The sequence below is a fragment of the Vicugna pacos genome, chromosome 3, assembly GCF_048564905.1.
Source record: "Vicugna pacos chromosome 3, VicPac4, whole genome shotgun sequence".
NCBI classification, from domain to species: Eukaryota; Metazoa; Chordata; class Mammalia; order Artiodactyla; family Camelidae; genus Vicugna; species Vicugna pacos.
Genome location: NC_132989.1, coordinates 76,991,182 through 77,017,429, shown reverse-complemented (window position 1 = coordinate 77,017,429; position 26,248 = coordinate 76,991,182). Strand labels below are relative to the sequence as shown.

At 38.5% G+C, this 26,248-nt stretch overlaps 1 protein-coding gene across 5 annotated transcripts in view; it reads left to right on the top strand.

Annotated features, from left to right (window-relative positions):
- Positions 1-26,248, top strand: part of NLN (neurolysin) — a 102,404-nt gene that overhangs the window by 18,900 nt on the left and 57,256 nt on the right. For 3 of the 5 annotated variants that reach the window (XR_012071424.1, XM_072958579.1, XM_031675522.2), the window contains exons 2-3: positions 14,045-14,304; positions 17,450-17,598. Coding sequence is in view for 4 of the 5 variants with exons in the window: in XM_072958579.1 (XP_072814680.1) it covers positions 14,045-14,304; positions 17,450-17,598 (409 nt within the window). In the remaining variant the exon portion in view is untranslated. Of the gene's footprint in view, positions 1-6,996; positions 7,181-9,820; positions 9,873-14,044; positions 14,305-17,449; positions 17,599-26,248 lie in introns of those variants that run through there. The other 2 variants (XM_072958580.1, XM_072958581.1) reach the window with 2 other exon arrangements.

Below are 26,248 nucleotides of genomic sequence, written 5' to 3'. Positions count from 1 at the left end.
TTCATGGTGTACATTTATGTGAATGGCTGTTTATGTGAGATACACTGCGTTACCTTGGCAGGAGTACTTTGAAAGTTCCATCTTTTCATAAAGTCTTTTTTTTTTTCCAGAGCTGCTAAACATTTTCTGTTGTTTAGAAACAATTCTAAAAATTACTTTCCCATACCAGCAGGTGGAAGCAAGAGCAGTCAAATTGTACTTTGCTTTCTAAGTACACTGGCATGTCCTGTAGATAATCTATCCATGACTCAGAGTATCTTTATGATACATCCCTCACTTTAATTACTTTTCTTCAACAACTTTATTGTCTTAGCAATTGTCTCTTGATTGCTTTATCAGCTTATTTACTTAGTGTCTGAGGCTGAACTTAATAGTCATTCTAAGACAGGCTAATTTAGATTTTTCATTGCTTGTACTCGATTAAACATTTACAACACATGCTATGTGCTGATACATTCTTCCACATTCGCCAAGAAATAAAAAGATGACTAAGACCTGATCTGCATTCTGAAACAGCTTACATTCTAGTAGAATTAGAAGGAGGCTGTCTTCTTCATTCCCCTCTGGCCTAGGATAACATACCACTCAGCCTTCCTAGTGTACCTCCAACTAACCTATGGCCGGCATTCAGTATTCACACAGTTTTTAATTCATGCAACAAATATTTACCGAGTACTAGGTACTATATAGGGGCTTAGTTTATAAACATATTCTTTTTCTAACAGATTTTCTTTTAGAAGATCAAAACACTCTTCACAGAATTATCTTTAATTTTTAAATTTCTCAGTACAGATTATATAGAGAAAGTTGACATAAACCGTAAAATATTAAACTGAAGGATTTAGAAGTTAGAAGTAGCTAACGTGAGTAACATTTCCAGAAATATACATAGAAGGCCTTCCACAAACATTAGTTGAAATAAAATAAAAATAAGATATTCTCTATCAATTCTATTAGCTGTTTACTGACAACTAATAATAATAATAAAGTATTTTATACAAAGGATATAAAAGAAAGAGAAGAACCAAATTCTAAAGTGTGTGTGTTTGTGTGTGTGTGTAAAGAGAGAGAAATTTAAGAACCTCCCTGAGGTAGTTACTTGCTCTGTTTTCTAAATTCCCCTTTGCTCTATTTGTATAAAATCTGCTGCCTGGATTCTCATCCATCTCTATGTCTCTTCTTTACAAGTCTGTAAGTTCCCAGAAGGCAATAACTATGTCTTGCCTTTGTAACTTCAGCAAATATTTACTGAAGGAATGACTGAATCAACCATTTTACTTTATGAGAAATCCCTTTATAACAAGCCTTTTTAGGGGGGAATATAATCTACAATTTAGGTATAATCATAGATGATAGTAACAAGTCAATATCTCTTATCTGAGAAATCACCAGGGAATAAAGAAGTAGCAATTGTTGCATAGAAAATTTCTTAGAATGCCTCAGCTAAACTTCATCTAAAAGAAATGTAGATTATTTGTCTGCATGAGTACTTCAAGAAAGTGTTTGCAGCTTCTAGGAGTGCCTTATCAAAAGTGGTTCACTGCTTACCTAAGAATAGTTAGTCATCTCAGCCATTAAAAAGAAAGAATGGAACAGTGCCATTTGTAGCAACATGAATGGACCTAGAAATTATCACACTAAGTGAAGTAAGTCAGACAGAGAAAGACAAATATCATATGATACCACTTATAGGTGGAATCTAAAAAATGATACAAATGAGCTTATTTACAAAACAGAAACAGACTCACAGACATAGAAAATAAAGTTAGCAAAGGGGAGAGCGAGGGGAGGGATAACTAGGAGTTTGGGATTAACAGATACACTCTACTATATGTAAAATAGATAAACAACAAGGTCCTACTGTACAGCACAGGGAACTATATTCATTATCTTGTAAAAGAATAATTATATATATATATGTATAACTAAATCACTGTGCTTTAGACCAAAAACACAACATTGTAAATCAACTATGCTTCAATTAAAAAAAAAATAGTTAATCAAAGGAGTCTGGAAAAAAATGAGGCCTGGGTACAAACGGTAGCCATCAGGTTGTCCCAGTTTGAGTTGTTTTACTCTTTGGAAATGGGTGACTAAAAGCTGCCCATGCCTACACAGCCTGTTTTTCAGAGCTGCATGAAAGCTGAAGTGGGGCACTCCTCCACAACCCTTGCAGCAGTCCTTCAGGGAGCAGAATGGGTAACAAATCAGATAAGTGATGTCAATGTGTATGCTTTAACTGCCTACCTTATTCTCTCCTCGTTACAAGCAGGATGAAAGATCAGGGAGTTGCAAGTGGTAAGAAACCTGATGTTTTCCTTTTCTAGGATGCAGGTGCAACGGGAGTATAGCACAGTAGTTAAGAATATGGGCTGTGTAGTCAGGCCTGGGTTTAAATCCCAGCTCCGCCCCTGCTGCGTGACCTTGAGCAAGCTGCTTTACTTCTCTGTGCCCAGTAAAAATGGGTTAATAATACCTGCCTCTTGGCTTGTTGGGAGGATAGAATAAGGAAAGGCATGTAATAAACTCTTGATGTCGTACCTGGCACATGAACAGACTCTTAATATATATTAGGGTTGATGATGATAATCATCATTCATATTCATGATGTGTTTCTAAGTTAGCCTAGATGAAGAGTGGTAAACTGAGATTGGGAATTGTGAGAAAGGTCAAGTTCTGCACATGCTGAATTTGAGATGTCTGTGGATCTGGAGCTCCAGCTTGAGATCTGGCTGGAATCCTGCGAGACACCCAACTTTTTTGAATGGTTACAGGAGGAGGAGCCAGCAAAGGAGTCTGAGAAGAAATGGTCAGAGAAGTGGAAGAAGTACTAGGAAAGCAGGAAAATGACATTTGCCAGAGCAATTTTGGTGTACTAGTGTGGAAGAATTAGTGATAGGCAAGGAATTGAAGACAGTAAATGGGAAAATTGCAGGACTGAAAAGCTGAAGACCATAGGTTGGAGGACACACATTTTTCTTTAAAACTCAGGAATAAAATGGGAATAAGGAGAGATATAAACACATTTGATCATACTTAATTACATTTTCTGTAAACTTAGAAACAAAGCTGGAATGATCTTTCTGGACATTAATTCCACTAAAGAACATCAAAACAAACAATTTTGGCTAAAAATGCAAATCTCTGTTTACTTTTAAAGTTGACTTATTCTTAGGCATTTAACTTTAGAACATTCTGTTCATAAAACAGTTGGATCCTAAGCCAAATTAAAAGGCCCACAAATGAAAAAGCTATTGTCTGGAACTCTAGTAACTTGAATACCAAACGCTTTCCTTTGTTAAGGGCTGTAAGTACCCAAAGCGGAGGGCTCAGTAACTGTTGAGTACTGCTCCTGACTCTGATTCCCCAGCGTGGCAGTTCATTCACAAGAAAAACCTTTGGCAACGTTCAGAATGCCTGCATATCCATTATATGCCATTCTATCCAACCTGTGTCATCTTCCCTAATTGGATATCAGGACTTTATATAATACTCCATGGAAGTTAAACGCTCTCAGATGGAACTTGTGTTTTGGACATATAGATAATGGAAGAAAAGTATTAAACAAATAACCTTAAGTGGAATTTGGGGAGTAAACTTGTTAAAATATAAATATACCACAAACTATGTTAATTTCAGGGCCTACTAATATCACTGAAACGCAGTCTCTGTTCAGGGTCTGTTGGAGACACAGCTGAGTAGATAAGTGAATACTATGCAGTGTGATAAGTGCTTTGATCACTGTACATGTGGGATAGTTTAGGAGCACAGAGGAAGAATTAATAAAACAGCTGTAAGTAGTTAGAGAAGGCTTCCTGGAGCCAATGAAATCTGAGCTGAGATATAAAAGGTAAATAAGACATGATAGAAATGATGTTTCTCAGGAAAGGGAGAGGAAAGGTATCCAGGCAGAGGGGGAGACATTGGAAAGGCCTGAAGAGAGCCTAACAGTCTTAGGGAGATGTGAAAGTAGTTATTTATGCCAAGAGCATAGATTCAAGGGCAGAAGGGTGACATAGGGGCAGATCCAGTGGGCCTTGTGTAAGTAGCTTGAACTTGATCCTGAAGTCAGTGAAGTCAGAACTTGATCCCGAACCATGGCACTGAAGGAAAGTGCCATGACAAGATTTACATTTTAGAAGAATTATTCTGCAGGCGATCTGGAAGATATGTCAGAAGGCATCTGGAAAGTCTCCTAGGTTTTTGACTTGGGCAACTGAATGCATGCTGGTGATCTGAACTGAGATAAGGAATAAAGGAGGAGGACAGGTTTGGTTCTAGGAACTAAGGAAGGTCGTCACTTTATTTTTGGACACAGTAGATTTGAGGTGACCATTGACATCCAGGTGGAGCTATCCAATAGGCGTTAGATATGTGAGTCTAAAGTTCAGGAGATTGGAGCTGGATATACAGATGTGGAAGTCTTTAGCTGTAGGTTGCATATGTAGCCACACAAGGGGACCAGAACACCTAGAAGGGTGTATAAAATGAAAAGAGAGGAGAAGAGAGCATGGAACTGAATCCTGAGGAATACTGGGGAATCCTAAAGAAGAAGATAAAAGAAGAGCAGATGGTGGAACTTGTGAAGATACAGCCAGAGACATAGAATGAAAAGAATTATTATCACAGGTGCTAAGAGAAGGGAAAACTGCAAAAAAGAGGGAGTAAAAAATTGCTTGCAACACTGTCAAATACCACAAAAAGTCAAGATAGGTAAGTACTGAAGTACATCAGTTGGGTTTAATAGAAATTGGGACCCTCTGAGAGCAGTTTTCATTTTTTATGAGGCCAAGACCCAGACTGAAGTAGATTGAAGAATCAAAGATAGGTGAGAACATGAAGACAGCAAGGCTGGCTCAACCATTCTGAAAAATCTTGGTGATGAAGGGAAGGGGAGAAATAGAAGGTGTTTTCTAGTGAGAGACCCAGGATCAAGGAAGTTACTGTTTTGCTTTATTTAGATGAGGAAACTAAGGACTCAGGCATGTGTATGTGTGTAAAGAGACAATACAAAGGAGATACTTAAAATTCTTCTCTTCCCAGAAGAGGTGAGAGAGGACCCAAGCACAGAGTGAGAAATTGGACAAGACAGATAGCCTCCTCTACTAGTTAGGAGAAAAGAAGAAAGGGTGATTATCAATGTAGCTATGTTTCTAGGTGAGAAATTGAGGGAATTTCTGTGTAATGGCCTCAGTAACATAGGCAGCAAGGTCAGCTAGCAGCAGTGAGAGCTCTGAGAAATGTTGGGAGGCTGGTCATAGTTTGAAATAAGTGGTGTGGGGAATGAGAGGCAGATCTTGATGGATGGATTTTCTTAAAGCCTTGAGAGTCCAGCTCGAATCAGAGACCATGATATAAATGCATCAAAATCTACCACCTTGTTCAGTAATCTAGATGTAAGAATAGGGAAGTTAAAATGGTTTGGGGCAGATGGATATAGCAGAAGGACTAGGAGCAGGGCAGTTTGGGTTTTAGAGAAGGATGTTGGATTAATACATAAGGCTCACTGCTCACATTTATGTAACCTGGGACAATAGTCCAATCGGGAGTCCACCCTGGCCCCCTCCTGTACCTTGAGGGGCCTCATATGTGCATGGACACCCCCACCTGTAAGTTCAAGCTCCAGCCACACTCTCTCCTACCTATGACACCCCTCAGTCCAACAGGTGTACACACCAATGGTGCAGTTCAACCTCAGGAGTGCTGACCCAGGGAAGGAGCCCATATAGGCTCTGGGAGCCATTTGAGCAAGGAGTCCTGGAGCCCTGGCTGCTCAAAGCATAGTTGTGTGGTGGGCAGGGGCGAGGCTCTGCATGGGCACCTCCTCTTAGTTCTTTTGATCAGAGTGCAGATGGAGGAAGGCCAGGGTGGGCCCCTTGAAAGTGTGGAAATTCCCCAGGTCTAAGTGGAGCTGCAGAAAAGGCTTGTTAGAGTGAGGAAAGGGAAGGATCAAAGGACCTGAGATCGAAATGAGGTTTAAAAAAAAAAAAAAGGTCTCATAGCAATAGCGAAATGGAAGCTAAAAAGTTAGGTTGTGGTCAGAGAGTGGAGTATCAGAATTTGTCATTTCTTAGGAGCATCTGCAAGTGGTGGTAAGATTCTTGGAGTGAAGTGGGTCAAGACACTGAAGTTAAGGGAGTGGTCTGGCTCATCCCTCTACCCTTAGAGTCTCCATGGCATGATTTTGGAGCTTAAGATGGAAAGGCTATAGAGCCAAATCTTCGATAAATGTGAGGGAGTAGCAGAGAGATCACTTGATGGCAGTGAGTGGTCCAGAAAGGCAACAGCCTCAGAGGAGTAGGGTTGTGGTACAGTAGTGATTTGGAAACTGCTGGGGATCTAGGAGAAAGTTCACCCTGTCACAAGGCCCAGTAGCATGAGGAGCCTGAAAGAAGGAGAGGCTTCATAGTGGAGGTGATGTTCTCCAGGGAGGTTTCAGTTAAGACAGAGTGGGAAAGAGAGTGCTCTGTGAAGAGACCGGGGGTATGAGAAAGTTGAAGTTTGAGTATCAGGAGAGAGACTGGGACTACGGGAGTGGTTCACCAGTTGGAGATGCTTTAACCTTTGGGATAGTGGCAGGAATATGAGAGAGAAAAGAACACTTACAGTCAAGAGAAAACAGTAAGTTTTTGATATGTGGAGGGACTAGCACCAGGAACCTGCAGGTCAAATTTTGTAACTTGACCTCTATCTTGGTAAGCACAGCTAAGATTAACTCCCGGTTATTTAAAAAAAAAAAAAAGATTTGTAAAATTTAAACGATCATGTAGAAAAGCCTTTTTTATATTTTAATTATATTGTTGGTATCTTTTGGCCCTGCTTCTTGTGGAAAGAACTAAAAGTCTTTTCTACTACACTGATGCTCATGAAAACAGACGTATTTCTCAGAATGGTGTTAGGATTAAATAAGTGTTTTTAACACTGCCTGGTACGTAGGAACTATTTAGTAAAGAGTTCTCCCTTCCTCACTTGCTCTGTTCTTTCTTTCCTCCAAAGAAGACACTGAGGGAGCTGCTTTGTGAGGGGAAGGAGAAAGGATACCCATAGGAGGGAACAGGCGCACATCTCCTTCCTGAAGTGAGATCGTCTGCTGCGGCACTGTCCACTGGAACTTTCTGCAGTGATGAAAATGCTCTCTGTCTGTGCTGCCCAGTGTGGTCGCCGCTTACCGTGGTGGCTGGTGAGCATTTGAAATGTGCCTACTGCAACTGAAGAACTGAGTTTTCTATTTTGTTTACTTTAAATTTAAATAACCACATGTGGCTACTGTGCTGGACAGCACAGATGCAGCAGACAGAGTGCTGCTTGGCTGAAGGCTTCATGGTAGAAGTGGGCTAAGTGCCTGAAGGAGGAGGTAAGCCTGGAGGAGGCACGTGGTGAAATCCGAAATTAAGGAGCCCTGTGTGCTCTGATGAAAGGAGCCCGGACTTGAGCTGTGGCCTGTACGTTGTAAGGAGAGGGGTGACTTAGTTAAGTCAGTGGCTGAAAAACACAACTTTGTGAACACTAGGAATCAACATTAGAAAGGAATGGTTCTGACAAAACAGCCAGATGAGAAATAACTAAAAGAAACATAAGGTGGGGAGCGGGGATAGCTCAGTGGTGGAATGCATGCCTAGCACGCACGAGGCCCTGAGTTCGATTCCCAGTACCTCCACTAAATAAACAAACAAATAAACCTAATTACCCTGCCCCCCCCCAAAAGGAACATAAAGGCATTCCAGTCAGGGGAATGAGGGAGGGGTTGATGAAATGCAGCCCTCAACAGCAGCTTGCAGAGAAACATTAGTTCCAAAGTAAATTCTAGGAATATTTGTTAAGTATTTCAAAGAATTGGGGCCCATTTCAGGAAACGCCATGCGAACCATGTACTACAACACAGTAACACTCTAAGGGAAGAGTGGGAACGTGGATTAAATGTAAATTCTGAGGAAATGGGAGTTATAATATTTACCACAATGGAGTTTCTCTCTAATCCTGGCTCTGATAAAACACTTCCCTGTATGGATGTTTATTTGTGGTGATGAAGAGAGATGGTGTTGGCAGTAATGTTTTAGCCATGTCAGCGCCATCTCATTTCAGATATATCAAACATCTGCTGTGTGCTCAGCAGTGTTCCAGGGTTGTGACACAAGAAATGTACAATGGTTATTGTGGGGGAAAGTCCTAGTCTAACTTTTAATACAACACAAACAGTGAAACAGGTGGATGACAGTTACTTAAGTGTCTAAAATGAATGGCACAGATAAAAGGTGATAGAAGATCTGTATGAACTGGAATGGTCAAAGACACCTTGGTAGGAGGGAGTGGAGGCCTTTAAATTATGCTTCAAAAGAAAATGAATCCAGCAAATCAGAACATTTCTGAAAATGTTTTGCTAAACTTTTTAAGACATTCCATAAAGTGTTTTGCTAAACTTTTTAAGACAATAATTAACTCAGAATAACTGTGGCGTGCTCATTTGTCCAAATGAAATTCTGTAACCCGGTGATCTCTATCAAAATCTGCCCCATTTGTTTCCTCTCGCTAAGTACTTTATTTGTTTTTTAGACACAGGAGACCAGACCCGTAACAAATGCATTTTCCTGTCAATTCCACTGAGGTATTCTGTATTATTTCTTGGTTAGAAATTTCAGAGTTGGATGTTGAAAAGTGCTTTAAAGACAAAGGAGAGAATGAAGACAGTGTGGTTGCAACTGAAGTAGCAGAGAGCCTGGAAGTTTGTAGGGGAAAAAAACCTAGTGTTTAATTAGATAGTAGGAATCTCAGATTTAATCTAGATTTTCATGTTCAGATAATTGCACGTAAGAACTCCTGTAAAGAAAGACAGGATCACAGCATGTTGCCTGCTTTCAAATTTTGTAGCTCTCAGTTGCAGAAAATCAATAAAAAAGCCTCACCAGATTCTCAAGGGTGTAAGCACAGTTGTTAGAATGACTGCAGGTACACTGGTTTTCCCCCCAAGTCTGGTTCTCCAGGGCTGCAGAGCCTGAACAGGAGGAAGAGACAAACATACCAGCATCTGAATGAGCCTGAAATCATAATAAAAGAGAAGAGGAGGGATCCTCAGCAAAATAAAATGGAAGAGGAAAAGCAGAGACGATGCAGAGACAAAAATTCTCAATAAATCAAACTATTTTAGTTAAAAGTATAAGGAAATCCTTCTGTCTCCATTCATTTTCTTTGGTAACAAGAATTATAAGTCCTGAAAGGAATTGAGGCAAAATCCCAGAAGGCTAAAGATAAAAAATTTCCATGTGTTCTGATGACCCATGAAATCATGATTTCTAACTTCTGTCCCTTTCTTTTTACCCCTTCCACACTTTAGGAATAATACCACTTATAGGAAGGGGTGGTAGCTTTTCAGTACTTGCAACAGAAACTGTGCAAGTGTGGTTATGGGTATAGCTGTTTAGCCGAAATGGAGGTGCTGACGTCTTTATCAGCTTGCCTGAGTTGAAATCAGGGGTGCTGTGACATAACAATCTTTTGATAAATGTCAGGAAGTAAATGAAGACCAGTGGAGGTTATCTTATCAGTGAAATGGTTGATGTAATTTTCTTTTAAAGCTGTTTAACAGTAATGAAAATTTGCCCAGAATAACTGGTTTGTACTGAGAGGAATGGTGACAAGAGCACGGTACTGAGATGCAGAAATCTTATGTTGTTTGTCCGTCCTGTCACTATTCCTTACCTCAGTAATCCCGTGGCCAGCCTCTTCACTGGAACTTCCTTGGAAGCCGAACCAGTCATGGCCAAGGCCTCAGTCATACGTATCCATGAGGGGTTAAGGGAGTAATTGTTCTGGAAATTTTCAGCCAACTCCACACACTGGACTTCATAACCCTATTACGCTGGGCCACCACCAAGCATGTAAGACCCTCCAGTCAGCCATCATTTCTTATACCCTGACCTTCATACTCTGTTTTTTCTGAGCTCATTCCTTTATCAATTTTTATTCCTTTGTCAGTTAAGATCCTGTATGAAGCAAATAGCATAAAACCACATTTGAACTGGCATAAACAATAGACTCACATAACTAGAAAGTCTAGCTCTAGGTCAGGCTTCAGACTTAGTTGAGCTAAGGGGTCAGTGATGTCAGTAAATATTTGGTTTCCTTCCTTTATTCTTCTGTTCACAGCGTTTAGTTCATCATAAATTAGGTTCCACTCTTTCTCATAAGGTGGATGCCAGCTGCACTAAGGACACAAGTTTGCTTAGTTACACTCGGTAGGAACGAGGCCCCTTTCTCTCACAGGAGCTCGAAGGGCAGGGGCAGCCACCTTCAGACCATGAACTTTGTGGGGGATGCATGAGTACGGGGAGGAAAGAGTGTGGTAATCATATGGGGGAGGAGGTAATGGCTGGACAACCAGCACGTCCTCATCTATCAGTTATACTCTAGGACTCCTCCTTTGTTATTTCTGGAGCCCTTGTAGCTTAGTAAGCAAACCCCTCCATTTCCATACTTTCTGGATCCTCTCTTCTCTTACCCTTTCCTGAAATAGACTCAACCCTGAGGAAAATATTTCCCCACATCCCTCTTTCTTCCCTACCCCAGACCACAAAGAAGGAGGAAAGATCTGCATCTTAGTTCCCAGACTCCTGCCTTGTGCTCCCAGACCAGCATTTGTTCACCGTTGTGTAAAACACCTTCGAGGCCCATTGTCTGATTTTACCATTCTCTACCCCGGCTCATGTGTCCTTTCCCACCCACCTGGTCTTTCCTCTTCATTCTTTGAAGGTTTTGGTTCCAGGTTCAGTCTTTTCCACTCCCAGGCCCAGCTGTCAAGCTGCTGACTCCAGTGTTCACACAGACTGTCTGTCCAATACGAGGCTGTCGGTTCTTTGCTCTTTTCAACTCGTTTATATCAACCATCCACTTCTAGAAAAATATCTAGGTTCTGTCAGGCTTAACCTCTGATTTCTTAAATTCAAACATCTCACTTTTTTACTATACCCTAACTGCTTCCATTTTACCTGTTTCATTGATTTTACCCAGTTTAGTATCTTCCTGTCGAAAACAATTTGCTCTGCCCATGGTTTATATACTGTTTCTTCCGACCTCTGTTAGGACCTTGTTCCGTATGTCATTTCATAATTAATTTTAAAAATTGGTTTCAAATAGAATCATAAAAAAAGATAAATAGCTCAAACAGTGTATTCACACAAGATATAAATGTGTAATTATTTTCATATATTTTAATGTAGGACCAAGGCCTTTTTGTTAAGTGTGAATCACTTGATTGGCATTCCTCACTGTCCTTGTATAAACTCTACTGAAAATTTTTCATTTCCAATTTCAGTTTCTTTAAAGTAGAAAAAGAGCACTCCAGACATATATAAGTAATCTGAATTTAGAAGTCTTCTGAATCTTCATAATTCTTTCCTCAATCTTCTGTAACAGCAGTTTTGGTGTGTTTTTTTGGGGGGTGGGGTTAGCTTTTTAGTAACTATCGTTTTAAAAGTATTCCCCATATGGTTTACCTAAACAACAGATCATTCTTTTTGCATGCATTTAATCAGTTAAATATTTAAATTACATGGCAACAAGTGTAATAGGCATAAACAGATTTAGGAACAAAAAGACTTAACTCTTGGTAAATATGTAAACTGGTTGAAGGAAAAATGAGGAAATGCATTAGAAAATAGTCTGCCAATCTTGAGTGTAACCATCAGCCAGTAGGTTTCACATGGGGGACATCAGTTATTGTGGAGACAGTTAAGGGGTCAGTATTCTGGTTTCTCCTGTGTTAAAATGCACCCTCCTGTGTCTCAGCCTCTTATACTGCATTAGGTCTCCTTGTTTTCACAGCCAGCTCTGTGGGGAATTGCTGAGCTACGCTCTCTCCAGCTCTTCACTTCTCTGTAGCCCCCAACCACAGAAATCTGACTTCTACCCCTGCAACTACCCCACTGACACTGCTCTTACCAGAGTCACCAGTGACATTCCTGCTGCTAAATTCAGCAGAGAGTCTTCTGTCTTTGAGATTTGTACAGCATTTCATACTGTTATTCACTCCCTCCGTTTTTCAGTTTTACTTTTCACAATTCCTAGAGCCCATCCTACTTGGTTTTCCTTTTACCTTAATGATTAAACTAGAGTTAGAGCTCAGTTGTTCTTCTGTTCTTACTCTGCAGATTCCCTTGGGCCAGTTCAACCACCCATGTAACTCCAATTACCGTTTAGTATTAATGAATTCCTCTTACATGTACCACAGCTGCTTCAGACTTGACAAATCCAAACTTGAATTTTTCTTTCCCTCCCCCCCGAAAGAGCCTCCTCCTTCATCTAAATTCCCTTTTTTAGCAACAGCGCCTCTGTCCATCTCTCCAGTTCCAATATAGAAGCCTGGACATCATCTTTTGTTCTCTCACCTCCTCCTGACATCCATTCAGTACCAGATCACACTGATGCTACTTCCTGAATATCTTTCACATCACTCCAATTCCCTGTGTTTCCTAATTAGGTATACTATAATATTATTCCCCAGTTACACTTGGAGCTTTCCTTTCAAATGATCCCTGTTTTCTAAACATTTCAACTCACTGTAATTTGAGTGATTTCTCTAAAATGCATATCTTTTCTCATCTCTCACCTGATTAAAACCCTTTAGTAGCTCTCTCATTGCCTTCAAAGTAAGTCTGAACTCTTAAATGATTCCCAAAGCTATTCATTCTCTAGTCCCACTTAACCTTTTCAGACTTCTCTTGCCTTACAGCCTTTGGCCTTTGGATAATTCCTGCATCTTGTGCAGATCTTGTCTTACTTTACTCCTTCTAGAAAATCTTTCTAGAAACGCTCCTTCTGTGGTCTTTCAAAGTCCTCCCTGTTTACCCTATCATGACACTCATCTCAATGTAGTACAATTGCCTGTTTATCAATTTGTCTTCTCCACTATATTATAAATAGCAGGGTCCCAGTCAATTTGCCTTTTTTAACCTTTGGTGCCTGTTACAATGACCAGACACAGTGCATACTTATTTGCAAAACAAATAACATTAAACAAGTCACAGCCTCTCTGAGCCTCAATTGCATCATCTGTTAAAAGAGAGTATTGTCCTGTCTACATTATAAGGTTGTTTTGAGGTCTTGTACAATAATGGGAAGTAAGTTTAGCACTGTGGTTAGAAGAGTGGGTTCTGGATCTGTACTACCTGGTTTTTAATCCTAGCTTCCACCATATAGCCAGCTGTGTGACCTTGAGCAAATTACTTCTCTCTCTGCCTTAGTTACCTCTTTGGTTAAATGAGAATAACCACAGTATCTGTCTCATAGGGTTGTTGTGAGAACTGAGTTAGTAAATAGAAAGCATTTAGTACAGTGCCCAAACACAATAAATATTACCTATTAATTATAATATTTTTATTTATAAGCTCTCGAATCATACATTATACATAATTATATGTTATAAATGTATGTACACACATAACGGCATCAATTTTTAGTTTCAGTGTTTTAAGGGGGTAAAGGAAGGGTATCATGATTCTTAATTTTTTTCCTTTTCTCTTTTAGGATAATACCATAGTTATACCAGAGTTTATTTTCCAAGTCTTAAATTCAAATTGCCATAGTTGATTCTCTTGAAATTTTGGTAAAACATTTTTAAAATTGTTGTTCCATATAAAAAGAGAATTTTGAAAATGTTTCCTTGCTGAATCTCAAAATATTTTTTGAGTCTACATACATAGTAGGTGGACATTAGCACAGGAAAAATGTTTAAATAAGAAAGATAACTGGTTTAATTTATAAAGGACAGTTGTTATGTCTTTGGCACCTAACTTTTTTTCTCTGTGTGATTTAATTACATAAACAATTCAGTGTTTGGAAAGTACAGATTCCATTAACTCTGTAACTATGCAAGAAAAAAAGAAAATACAAGTGCATTTAGTTTTGTGTATATGTGTTCCCCTGAAAGAAACTTGCTTAATTTTATTAAAAAGTTCTTTTTAATTTAAAATTTAATTAGGTAATATACATTTGTGGGTTAACTTTGGATCAACAGAAATGCCTGATTTTTATCCTTTTTTCTGATTCCTTTTAGAGTTGGTGGTTCCAGGATTTTATTGAGAATGACTTTAGGAAGAGAAGTGATGTCTCCTCTTCAGGCAATGTCTTCCTACACTGCAGCTGGTAGAAATGTTTTAAGGTGGGATCTTTCACCAGAGCAAATCAAAACAAGAACTGAGGAGCTCATTGCACAGACCAAACAGGTGTATGATTCTATTGGCATGCTGGACGTTGAGGAAGTAACTTACGAGAACTGTTTGCAAGCCCTAGCAGATGTGGAAGTGAAGTATATAGGTGAGTAGGATGCAAAAGCACATCAATATTTCATTTTGTGGTCATCATAAACCATTTTATCCTTCCTGCCTTGGCAATTCATTTTCCAATTTTACAAGACATTGATTTTTGCATAATGATTTGTAACTGCTTAAATGGTTAATGATTCATAATTGCTTAGAATTATATTACCAAGATTAAAAATTGTTATTATGTGGCAAAGGTGCTATAAAATGTACACTCTCTTTATAACTGCTTTCTGGAGAGCAATATATATCAAAATTTGTAAGAAGTTCATACCCTAGCCCAGTAATTAATTCCACATCTAGGCATTTACATAATCTAAGGAAATAATCAGATATAGGAAAAATCATGTATAAGTTTATGTATAAACAGGTACTCTACCATAGCAAAAGCTTGGAAACAACCCCCAGGTGGCAGTCAGTAGAATAGCTAAATAAATTATAATACATTCACATTCTGTAACATTATGTAGCCATTAAAATCATGTTTAGGGACAGTATTTAATAACATTTTTTTTAAAGCACAGAGAAAGAAAATCAGAAGAAAAAAATTTAATAAAGGCCGGTATCTTGGGTCCTGGGTTTATACTTGATATTTAATTTACTCTTTAAGATTTTCTCTATTTTCCATATTTCCTACACTTAAAATATATTATTTCTTTTTTTTTTGCTTTTGTGTGTCGGGGGGTAGGTAATCAGGTTTATTTATTTATTATTATTTTTTAATGGAGGTACTGGGGATTGAACTCAGAACCTCATGCGTGCTAAGTGCATGCTCTACCACTGAGCTATACCCTCCCCCTTAAAATATATTATTTCTATAATATAAGACCCTTTGAATAATAAGGGATGAAGATTCATACCAGTTACTTCAAAGGATTGGATATGTTTTGTAGGATAATTAAGGCTAAACCTTGGCTGTGTACCCAGGCTTTGTAAGAACAAAGGCTATCTGTAGAACTGGATATCGTAAACATCTGCATGTGTTCTGGAATTTGGGAGGTTGTCCGGAATCCTGCACAGCCCTAATGACCTAGTGACTCTTTACCCTCACTAAGAGTTCCTTTCCCTATGTCTTACCATAGCAGAGCTTGGCTACCTTCTCTTATCTCTGCATTTTTGTTTGTTTCTGCCTCTTGCTACCCACTGCTTCCCTCTCATTTTTAGCCACTAAATCTTGCTATGAGCCTTGAGTTTAAACTCTTGAATAAAAAAGGTCTGGTTGATCTCATAGTCAGTGTCAAAAGGATGGGGTTGGTCCCCATTCAGCAGAGCTTTCCCAGCAGGCAGGTTCATGTGCAGCTCCCAGATTGTATGTGGTTTGCCCTTGGTTCATATATTCACTCACGTCTTGAGTCATTTATGGTTAAGACAGTGTGCCAGCCTGGTAGCCTGTGCATTGAACAAATGTAAAAACTGGTGGGGGAAAAAATGAAACCTTTTAAAACAGAATTATCTTAAATTCAGTTTCTTTCCCAATCATTCATCTTTTAAGTATACCTTTAGTTTTGTGACATTCGTTCTTGCTCTCCCGCAAATTTATCTTTGTGGGGTATTCATAAAAATGTTTGAGTTTCAGAATAGATTTTTAAAGACTAACTTTATGTGTATGTTCTCAGAGTTCAATCTCTCTCCTGCAGTAGCTGTTAAAACCCCATTTGTCTAGTGTCGGGTACCAGGCACCAGCATTGTTTCTAGTTTGGCAGTGAGAACATAAGTCTGGTTCCAGGTCTTTGTGGCAAAGTAAGGAAGGAAATGGTTTTCAGTATTATTGTTTGTTTAAGAATATGTTTCCAGTTTTAGACTCCTGCATGTTGTTCTGCTCATTTACATTCTTGAGCAATTTTGATTCCTTCTTAATACCTTTTGGAGCTAATTTTTAAAAGTAAACAGAAATTGTAACTCTGTAGTGAACTCACTTAAACAAGTGCTGTATATATTAAATTTTAAATCTTATGTTTCATTCTTTTTTTAATCAAGGAACAAAAAATGATGTATTAAATCCTAAAATAATAATGATCTAATTTGATTTTTTAAACAGGTATTATGAATTTATTCAGGTATTTGTGGTGATTTTTTTTTTCAGCTTTCTTTGTAACAGTGTCTTAAGAGGACTGACACGAGTAAGGTAGCTTGTTTAACTGGGTAGTTTCTTCGTATGTAAAGGATAGCTTTATTGCCAACCATTTATCATGTGTGTACATTTTACCTATTTACAATACCTTCAAAGTGCTAAAGATATTAAAGTTGAAATCTATTCATTGTCACAGCTTAACTCCAACGATACCTATAAACGATACTGATTTATTGAAGTCAAAACCAAAAATGTATGAAAAATCCAACAACCAACTTTAATATGTGAAAATGAGAGTGGACAACATTACCACCATCATTTAACAGGAATAGCCCCAATATTCAGCTGCTTACTGGATCTGTCCACTGAGATTTCTAGGAATCTTCTGAAATTATATGGAAGTCTTTATATTTGTATGAATGTTAACATTTGAAGGAGGGTCCATGACTTAGATTAGATTTTCTAAGACATCTGTCATAGAAGTTGAGAACTTCTATTCTAAACAAACCCCATCCCACTAAATGGGTCTGCTCATTTCTTAAACATCCTCTGTGTTTGGGAGTCCCTAGGCTTGCAGTCTCTGCTTCTCCAGTCCTGACGGAGCTCTTCCTCTTGCCCATCTTCTAGGTTCCGCTTTCTCCCTCAGACTTCGCATAGTGCTCCAGTCCTCCATGCTGCTGCCTTTGAGTTACTGTCCCATTCATTTGACAGCTAAGCTGGTCTGTCCTGTATGGTTCTTTATCTTTTTAAGTACTCTTCCCTACCCCCGACTCCCAGACTATAAAATGCCTCAGTATAAGAACCACATCTTTTTAAATCTACATTCCCAGTTACTAAATTACACGCTAGACATACTTTGGTAAGTACTCCATGCACACCCTTATTGTTCCTTACAGTGCCGCTGGAATAGCCAAGTCCTGCATTAGAGACTGCTTCTCATTAGCCTCAGGAGCCTTTACAGAAAGTATAAAATGAAAAACTTATATTGGGATAATATTTCCTCTAGGTGCGAGATATTTTTCTTGATACTGATTTGATGAGTCCTTATGGTGTCTTCTTCTGTTAACAGTGGAGCGAACCATGCTAGACTTTCCCCAGCACGTCTCCTCTGACAAAGAAGTACGAGCAGCAAGTACAGAAGCGGACAAAAAACTCTCTCGCTTTGATATCGAGATGAGCATGAGAGAAGATATCTTTCTGAGAATTGTTCATTTAAAGGTAAATGATGGTATAAATCCTTTTAAAAGGAAAAAAAAAAACCTGACAATAAAAAAGTAAAAACCTTTAACCAACGATAAAAAGTATTTGAATGTTCCTAGATTTTGTTTCTAATTATTATAATGGGTGCAGCACAGTGTTATATAATGTTGTCATACCACTTAGGTTTATGTTGAATTGCTAATTACATTCACTTAAAATTATTAAGACTAAGTATAAAAGAGTGTACGTCCATAAATATAAGGCTTTCTAACCATCATGAACTTACTGGTTTAATGTAAAAACATCTTTGAATTTTTAAAATATTGCAAGATCTATATTAGATCAGATCAACTAGAAGCAAATGAAATTGAATTATCTGTAAAAATCGTGTGGTTTTGGCCATAATATTGATGACGTAGTATTGATGCTGCAGGCCAGAGGATCTCCTATCTGTCATCCTCACATTTTTCAGGATTCAGAGATTACGGATAATGAATGCTCTAGGTGGGCCTGCCATGTGTGTTTTTGGTCTTTTCATCACCGATGTTAATTTGCTCCATAGCATTTTCATCATGTCTTTGCTTTGACTTTTTTTAAATTTTTTTTTATTGTCATGGCACTCAGCAATTTAAATTTATGTTTCACATAGGCATTTTTGTTTAATTTTGCATAAAAACATGCAAAATCTCAAAAACTGTGTTCCTTTCAGCAAACTACAACAAGAGTTGAAATAAAAAGCAGTTTTATTTCAAATGTTTTATTTGTAATTCACTCTGAATATGTAATCAAGACTTTATTTAGACATGTAAGATGTGCCTACTGTCTGTTTTCTCATGTCAGACATTTTTCACCTTATAATTGATATTCATCTATGTGGTTCATAATCGTTCATCTTTGGCTCTATAAAAATAACCTAAGTTAAAATAACTATGGTTATTCTTTATTAGGTAAATTGTTCTCTTTTCTCCTTTTGACCCCAGTTATTCTATGTGATTCAAATCATGGCCCTTATAGTCTCCTATTTTTATTTCATCCCCAAATAATTTAATTTCTTTTCCATATGGATATTATATATGTTCTTTAGAACTTTTCCTCAGCATTTCTACTTTCCTTTGATTAGTTCTGCTTTCATCCTGACTTCTAAGTTCTCACTTGGGGTTTTCTTGCCTCAAAAAGGTATTGCAGTCTTAATGTTATTGATTGAGTTCAATGTTCTTGCTACTGTTCCACCTTCTCTGATTATTATGAATGTTATCAGAATATGGGAGGTTTGTCACTCTAGACTTCTCTTTTATACTTCTCAACTTTTTATATATTGGGCTCTGATACCACTAAATTTGGAAAAAAAATTGCTGCCTGGATAGTAGACTAGACAGTAGCCTAGCACACTATAAGTGACCTGATAAACACCACTGTATTCATTAGATTTGTTCATTTATCTGAGCTCGTTCACTTCAGGATTTATTATATTAACTTAAAATAGTTTCAGATTTGGTTACATGATTTTTCCTCTTTCCAAAGTAGTTTATTCTCATACATGTGGATTATTGTGTGAACATTTTTAAGAACATTTACAATGTTAAGTCTACTTCAGAATAATAAAAAGTAGCCACTGTATTTGTTTGTGCATTGGAGCTTATTTGGTGATTGAATTTAGTTACCTTTAAATACTTTTCTTGGCAAATAGTTACAATTTTTTAGTCAATATTTTTAAAAATCTAAAACTACCAGTATCAGTTTTCTGCTAGAGATGGACTCTTTAATGGACTCATCCCATTTATACTTAAAAAACAAAGTTAAATATATCTAAATCTTACATTTATGTTTCTCTGTAACACTAAGTAAAATAGGGCAACCATGATATGATACATAAAGCCTTCATTAGGCTGGGTAATAGAATCGTAAATTTATGTAGAGTCATCAGTTTCAGGCATGCTCTACAAAAATGAGGGTGCTGAAAATAATACTGAAGTCTCAAGATACCACCAATGTGGATGATAATCAACTGTATTATCTTCATTAGGTACAGAATGTGTTATTTTAGCTCTTACGTTATTTTTCACTTAAGATTGATGAACAGAAATATGAGATTACCTTTCACAGTTCTTTATGGCAAAATAAATAAGTGTTCTAGTTATCTACTGATGTACAGCATACTCTAAAACTTAGTGGCTAAAAATAGCAACAATCATTTTATCTTCTCTCACAGTTTCTGTGGATCAGGGATTCAGAAAGGTATCAGTTGGGCAGTTCTGGCTTGGAGTCTCGCATGTGGTTGTGGGCAGTGGTGGCTGGAGCTGGAGCATGTAGAGGCTAGTCAGGCAGCTCTGTCTTCAAGTCCCTGCCAGGCACCTCCATGTAGTCTCTTTATGTGGACTAATTTGGACTTCCTCACAGCATGGCAGCATCAGGGTGGTAGGACTTCTTTCATGCAGCCAGAGGGCTTCAGCACAAATGTTGCAACAAACTACATGGAAGCTGCATTGCATTTTATGACCTATCTCAGAAGCCACATACCATCACTTCCACAGTACTATATTGATTGACTAGTCATTGCGATCTGCCTGGATTCAAGGGACACCACCTCTCAGTATAGGGATTATCAACTAATTTGCAATCACGTTTCAGGACCTTTAACATAGCAATTTGTTGACTAAATGGATGGATGAAATCACAGTGGAGCACGAGACTAACCAGCGTGCTTCTAGTCTTCCTGTCTCCTTCCCAAGTGTGGCTAGTAATACTACTTTATATTTGTATAGCACTATCATTATCTAACTTAACTTTTACACCAATCTTCAGAGGTATCCCTTTTTATAAGTGGAGGAACTGAGGCTTAGAAGTCATAACTTTTCAGCATAGAAGTAGCTGGTAAATGCTTGCCAGAAGTCATGTAGACTTTATGTTAAAACCCTCAAAGGAGGGAGGTGTCATGTTTGATTCTATTTTGTATCACTGGCAGAGTGCCTGGTACAAAGTACAGTAAACATTTAGTAAATGTTCATCAAAGTAAAGTGAGAAACTATGACAGATCTGAAAAATAGGCCTTCAGTAATTGGTGCTGGGACATAGGTTATCCACGTGGGGAAAAAAAATTGGATTGCTTCCTCACAGCCAAGTGAAAACAATTCCTAATGGATTAAAGTCTTAAATAGGTAAACTTTAAAGCTTCTGGAAATTTATATAGGAATATGCCTTTATGGCATCTGAGCAGGGAAGTATTTCTTAAAAAGACATAAAATATAAGGCTGATAAACGTGACTACATTAAAGTAAAGAACTTTTATTAATAAAGAAAGTGAAAACACATTAATACTAAAAAATACTCAAATACTAAAAAAAGAAATTAGCAAAACATGAAACTAGCAAAGCATTAGTACCTAGTATATATAAGGAGCTACTACAATCAATAAAAGACAAACATCCCAATAGAAAAATGGGGAAGTGACATGGAAAGATATTTCAGATGAAACACTTTTCTGATGAAATGGCAATTAAACATATGAAAAAATATTTACACTCATTGAATCAGGGAAATGTAAATAAAGACCGCAATAAGATACTATTTTTCACTCACCAGATTGGCAAAAATTAACAAATCTAACAATGCCAAGTGTCTGTGCGGGTGTGAATCATTGGGAATGTTTGTGCACCACTGATGAAGGTATAAATTGATTTTTAAAATAATAGTAATAACTAATTTGGGGGGAAATCTAGTATTATGAAGTTGGATCTGACATTCTCCGTTAAGTTAGCATATCCTCCCCACTCCCACCTCAGCATTTACCTAGAAACAACGTTTGTATTTGTGCACAGGTAAAATTGGACATATATTCATGGCAACATTATTTATAATAGGAAAACACTGAAACAACTCAGATTTCCATCAATAAGAAAATGGATCAATAAATTGTAGTATATTTATAATGAAATATTTTATACAAATGAAGGAAATAAACTACAGCAACTTGCAACATCATGGCTAAATTTTAGTAACAAGGAAAGAAAAAACAAAGTTGCAGAACACTGCATACAATATATAATTTTAAAAAGTCAAAAAGAAGCATAACTAAACAATGTACATGTAAGTAGTAAAACTGGAAAAAATTGCTTAACACATAATTCATAGCAGTGTTTTAATATTCTATTTAATAAATTTGAGAGTGGATTCAATTTGTCTTCATAACATATATATGTAGTTATATTCATTTGTAGATGTCAAATATTACATAAAAATATAACATTTAATTTATCCCTAATTCTACCAGAAGAAAAAAAACAAGAAAAAGAAATGAAAACAAGGATGTCCTTATTCCTTTAGCTGAAAAATGTTCAGATATCAAAAGCCAGCAGTTGTGGCCTCAAGTCTTGGTGTTTCCCAGGCCTGACAAAGGCTTCTCAATCATTGGCTGAAAAGCCAGCAAAGATCAAAAAGGCTTTATAGACACTCTTTCAGGCCATATTGGTGAGAAAATGTACACTGTCTTCATTATAAAACAATCCAGGCAGATAATATTTTATGCCAGTAGCCTGCTAAGTAGTAAGTACAGAAAAAGAAATCTTTAAGGAAATTGAGTCTGAATTACACAAGCTGAATTGAGAAATACAATTACCTATTGTAATATTTATGTTTTTTCAGAGCTATGGACTTTGGTCTTGCCAATTCATCTTAGCCAATTAGTGATTTAAACAGAATTTTAATGTTCTAGTGCAATTGAATGAGTCACAAGATTGCATATCAGTGTTTTTAAGCATTACGTGATCTACTTTGAGCCGTGGAGACCCAGTGCCAAATTAAAATACAAGAACCAATGCCTTATAAAAAATAATTAATTAATTTAAAATAAATGAAATTTTTTTAAAAAGTAGTGCCTTAAAACTATGACCAAAAAAAAAAAAGAGAGAGAGAGAAAGAAGAGAACAAAAAGAAAAACTTTTTAAAGAGGAAAAGCCACTTCCAAAATTCAGCATGGTGGTGGTAATTTTCTTTACTTACCATGCCTTCTTGATTTTGAAATGCTTAAGTCTCATTGTCAGTCATAATACTACTGAAGCTTGTACCTTTGTCAGGCTCTTAAAAGCCTAGAGATCTGCTATGAAGCCTCAACTACCTTGCCTTCGTTTCCCTGTTAGCCAGATGCCCCTGTTTTATGCTTCCCAGGTACTTACCTCTCTTCACTCACTGCATGATATTAACATTATTTGCTAATATATGTTTTTTTTTCCTTCTTGTGACTTAAGGAGCCTCCAGGATATTCACCTTTGTTTCCCCAGTGCCTGACATAAATTGGAGCTCAGTAAATGGATGTTGAATGGAACAGAACTGGTCCCAGTTACAGTGTGTCTCCATGTAGTGTGGTTCCCCTCTCCGGGTCCTTGCCCTGCCGAGGCCCACACAGAAGCAGAGAATCTTGTGCGAGCATATTGAGTTAGTGGTCAGCAAGCAGGCCTTTCTGCAGCCCTCCTGTCCAGAGTGCAGGCAGCTGCCTCAGAATGTCCTCTTCACAGTGAAATGTTAGAAACCTGACAGTAAATGATTGAAAAAACACAGAAAAAAGGGGAAAGAAACTGCATATATAACACATTGAGTTAAACAAGTTTGTATCTCTATTTTAGCTTTTGCAGTAAGACCTAAATTATCATACTGTTATTCAGTTAGATTTCTTTAGTGTATTCAGAGCTCATGGATCAGCTTTTCTAAATGATATTCAGAGGAATATACTATCTTAATCTTCAGCATTCTTTTAACAAACTGTAAATTCTAGTTTGATACACAATACACGAAATCCCACTGAAATATTTTTTCATATTTTAGAAACTGGAAATGTGAAAGTCTTGTAAAGAAAAGGACAAAGTCATGGGTCAGAAGGTGGAGAGCACTGGGGCGATTTAAGACAATTTTTCATTTTTTCACTATGAAATTTTAAAGAATGATAATGAATTAAGGATGGTAATGTAGCAGTGTGGCATATTAGGGAAAGTAATAAACTAAGATTTTGAAGAATTTATTTCTATCCCCATTTGTACCACTAAACAGCTGTGTGATCTTAGAGAAATCATTTAACCTCAGTTTTCTGACTGTAAAATTAGCATATGAGCATATGTGTAGGAACGCATGTGTGCGCACGTGCACACATTCATACTTTTATGTAAATGCTCTTAGTTATACGAGGAAGTTGGGGAAAAATAAATCTCATCACCACATAGATTAAAATACCATCCCCTGCTGTCAGATTATATCAATTTGAAAATTACTTCAGAGAACTTTAGCTCCTACCTGTACCCCCACCCCAACCCCAAAGAGAAGAAACTTTACCCAAAGAGGCCTGAGACCTTGTTCAGATTCAAGGGATTAAATTCTTTTACAGGAAAGGAAGGTGCAACTGTGGCAGAGCCTTCTAGAGTGTTGGCTGATTCCCTCTTAGAAAATCCTTGGGCAGTAATTCTGACCTTGCCTGAAGATTAGAAGGGAGAATATTATTATGATCAGCTTTGGGACAGGAATGTGCTGTAGAAGCACGTTTTAGAAGTGCTTTACTCCCTCCAGAGGCCTCCGGAGATTTCCCGACCCCCTGAGTTTGATTGGCACAAGGTATCTCGTTATAACTGAATCAGATTTTTGATAAGTGTCATTTTTGTAGTAAGTCAGCTATTTCAGGACAGGTAATTAGTCATAGTTAATTAGACCTAATTCAGGGCTGATTTTTCTCAGAACATCCTTCTTCCTGTTTACACTTAGATTACCTATTTAGGGAGGTCAGTAGTTTTACCTAACCTAGACCAGAAGTGGTGAGTTTCCTATGCTGAGTATACCTACAGGCTTTCTCAAGTAGCAGCCCTGATGCTCCCAGGTACGCCAGGTCCAGGCCCACCTAGTATGAGAGCCCATCCTGATCAAGCGGTAGAGTAAGAATCCGCCGTACATAAGCTGGCGAGGCTTGCGATGAGCCTCTCTGCTAAGCTCAGGGCCACGTGTGACCAGGTGAAGCCCAGGAACCCGCACTGTTGTCCTGCTGTGTGCCTTGCTTCTGCCTTGGCCCACTGCCCAGGTGGGAAGGTTTCTCTGCTCTGGGTCTCAGCCTGCTCGCCTGCCTTGTCAGGCCCTTCTCACCAGGGATTTTTTTTCCCTCTCCCCCACTGCACGTAGCTGCTGCTTAGATTCTCCCCAGCCTTACAACTTCCGGTATTGTCCTGTCTAGGGACTCCTGTTGCCATGCCCCATGCCTCAGGACAGACTTCCTGGCGCTGTGGAAGCTCAGTCAACCCAGGTTAATCATATCCGGATGAACACTGTGATTTGAACTGCTGGCCCTCTCTGAGGGAGTCAGCCCACAGCCCGGCTGTCTCCCCAGCCATCCTGGGTCTCTTGCCATTGCAGGCACCTGCTGCTGGGACCCCAGTATGTGCCAATACCAGCTAGGGAGGGTTCCACCTCCAGTCATGCCAGCCTGCTCAGAAATTCCCCAAGGACACAAAACGGGTTATTATGGAAAAAGGAGTCTTAACTGTTCTCAGCCTCCACTGAGGATAAAGTCAGAGGAAACTGTGAGTAATGGATGCACAATAAGCGCTTTAGTGCTGTGACTCAGAATTATTTACTGGTAGGTAAAGGGAGATACAGATTGTTGTATCAGGTAGTACCCTCAGCTGAAATACGACTCTGTTTACCTGCTGCAGCAGAATGTAAAAAATGACAGAACTATTGCAGCAAGAGCCTTTTACCAACAATCTAAAATGCAGGCCCTAGAGCTAAACACAGTCCTTTTAAAGATCTAATTAGTGGGAAAATATAAAGCTTGGGGTGAACGGCCCGAGTCTTTCCTGAAGAGAGTGCAGCCAGCGGTAGAGCTCGAGGGCTGAGCGGGCTCGAAGCCTCTAGAGACAGGAGTCCCTCATTGGCTCTCGGCCAGACTGAATCCTTTACACCTGCTGAGTCTGTCTGGAGCCCACTTCCCAGGGACTACGAACTGACCCGCTACCCAGATGTGCCATGTGTATTCTGCCATCTGTTTTAAAGAAACATCTGGTGTGTTTATTGCCTTGCTGTGGCCAGGGGAACGTCCCCCTCTCCTCCAGGGCCCTCGTCCTTTTCAGTAAGTGTGGTTGCCTGGCTGCCTGCAGGCTCGCATATACTGTCCAGCGTTCCTCCTCTGTGTGCAGTGCTGACTCATTTTCCCCAGATGCTTGTTCATATGCAGCTTGCCTTGGTCCCTTGACCTCGCTTGCCAAATGACAGTAAGGCATTTTTGAAGTATTGGAAGCCCTTTGCTGGCGTTCAATCCAGCTGTCCATGTTGGGTATGTTGGCAAAAGAATCCTCCTCTCCATTTGTGTAGAATTGGCCCATTCTTTCTATTCTTGCCTCTCAAGTGGAACCAGGTTAGCAAATGATAGAAAATTAAATCCGGATGATTTGTGATAAGAAACCTGTTTTGTGAAAAAGACCACTCAGTCATAAAGAAAGCTCAGAATGAGATTATGCAAATGTTTCTAGTCACATTTTCAAGTGGTACAGGCACACTTGATTCTGATGCAAGGCAAGGAAATTCTGGTCAGCTCTTTATTTATTCTTCTGTTTTAAATGAGCAGAAACTCAGTAAAGCATAAAAGGAATTAGGTTTTCAAAAAGGGCTGCCTCATAATCACCTGTGTGCTTCATAGCCCAGGAGA